Below are 1,705 nucleotides of genomic sequence, written 5' to 3' on the forward strand. Positions count from 1 at the left end.
CTCAGGAGGCTGAGGCAGGAGAATTGCCTGAACCCAGGAGGCGGAGGTTGCGGTGAGCCGAGATCGCGCCATTGCACTCCAGCCTGGGTAACAAGAGCGAAACTCCGTCTCAAAAGAAAAAAAAGAACCATTAGGACATGCTAAAAGTGCCCTCAGTAATTCAATTAACTACAATAGGAATAAGACAAACTGGCCTTTGGGCCAAATCTGGCACAATGCCTATTTTTGCAAATAAATTTTGTTGAAACAGAGCCACATTATCTCTTTGAGACAGGGTCCCACTCTGTCACCCAGGCTGGAGTGCAGTGGCACACTCTTGGCTCACTCTAACCTCTGTCTCCTAGACTCAAGCAACCTCCCCATCTCAATCTCCAGAGTAGCTGGAATTACAGGTGTGCACCACAAAGCTTGGCTAATTTTTAATTTATTTTTTAATTTTTAGAGACGGGGTTTCACTATGTTGCCCAGGCTGGTTTTGAACTCCTGGGCTCAAGTGATCCACCTGCCTCAGCTTCCCAAAGTGTTGGGATTATAGGCATAAGCCACCAACAATGCCCAGTCCAGGCCATTCTTTACATACTGTTTATGACCTACAACTTTTGTCCTAAAACAGCAGCACTGAGTGGCTATAGCAGAGACCACTATTTGGTCTACAAAGCCAAGCCTACTTATCTATCTGGCCCTTTACAGAAAGTTTGTCTATCCCTGAAATAGAGCATGGACATTCACTTATGGGGGAAAAACAAAAAAATCAACAGAAAATGTTTAGTTTTAAACTTACCATTAAGTACCCAATCTCTTTCTGGTTGACTCTTATCTCCATGGATACACATAGCTGGCCAACTATCAGAAAAAAAGTGACCAACATTTAAAAAATCTTTTTAAAAGAGGCAATTCAAGCTTTAAAGACAAATGCTATCATGCAATTTTGGTAAGGTTTAAGAGCAAACTGCATGGATAGGCATTATTAAATACTACACAGCATTTACAGTATCAATTTAGAAATTTCCAGTAACTATAAAACCAGAAGTGAATGGCCTTAGTGCTATACTCACCCATCTCTGCGCATCCTTCGAGTCAGATCATCACAGCGTCTCTTTGTCTCCACAAATATTATTGTCTTGTTTTCCTTTTCAGCCATTATTTCTTCCATCAGTTGAATCAGTCTGAAAACAAGACCAACAATGCAGTCATCACACAGGAAGTATCTCTCTATGTATTATGTGGAAGATTATGTCTGCAATACCAACTCCCAAAGCTACAGTACTCTCTTCTCACGTTACCTTTAAAAATTTTTTAATAGCTAATAGACTGGGCGCAGTGGCTCATGCCTGTAGTCCCAGCACTTTGGAAGGCCGAAGTGGGCAGATCACAAGGTCAGGAAATCGAGACCATCCTGGCCAACATGGTGAAACCCTGCCTCTACTAAAAATGCAAAAATTAGCTGGGCCTGGTGGTGGAGGGCTATAATTCCAGCTATTCGCAAGGCTGAGGCAGGAGAATCGCTTCAAACTGGGAGGCAGAGGTTGCAGTGAGCCAAGATTGTGCCACTGTACTCCAGCCTGGCAACAGAGTGAGATTCTGTCTCAAAAAAAAATTTAACCAGGCGCGGTGGCTCACGAGGTCAAGAGATCGAGACCATCCTGGTCAACATGGTGAAACCCCGTCTCTACTAAAACTACAAAAAATTAGCTGGGCATGGTGG

The 1,705-nt window shown here is 43.2% G+C and overlaps 1 protein-coding gene across 2 annotated transcripts in view; it reads right to left on the reverse strand.

Moving 5' to 3' along the window:
• Nucleotides 1-1,705, reverse strand: part of DDX17 (DEAD-box helicase 17) — a 26,426-nt gene that overhangs the window by 9,439 nt on the left and 15,282 nt on the right. For both annotated transcript variants that reach the window (XM_017509000.2, XM_017509001.2), the window contains exons 9-10: nucleotides 1,056-1,166; nucleotides 782-843 (exon numbers count right to left, since the gene is read on the reverse strand). In XM_017509000.2, coding sequence (XP_017364489.1) covers nucleotides 782-843; nucleotides 1,056-1,166 — 173 coding nt within the window. The remainder of the gene's footprint in view (nucleotides 1-781; nucleotides 844-1,055; nucleotides 1,167-1,705) is intronic.

The sequence above is a fragment of the Cebus imitator genome, unplaced genomic scaffold, assembly GCF_001604975.1.
Source record: "Cebus imitator isolate Cc_AM_T3 unplaced genomic scaffold, Cebus_imitator-1.0 Scaffold404, whole genome shotgun sequence".
Taxonomy (NCBI): Eukaryota; Metazoa; Chordata; class Mammalia; order Primates; family Cebidae; genus Cebus; species Cebus imitator.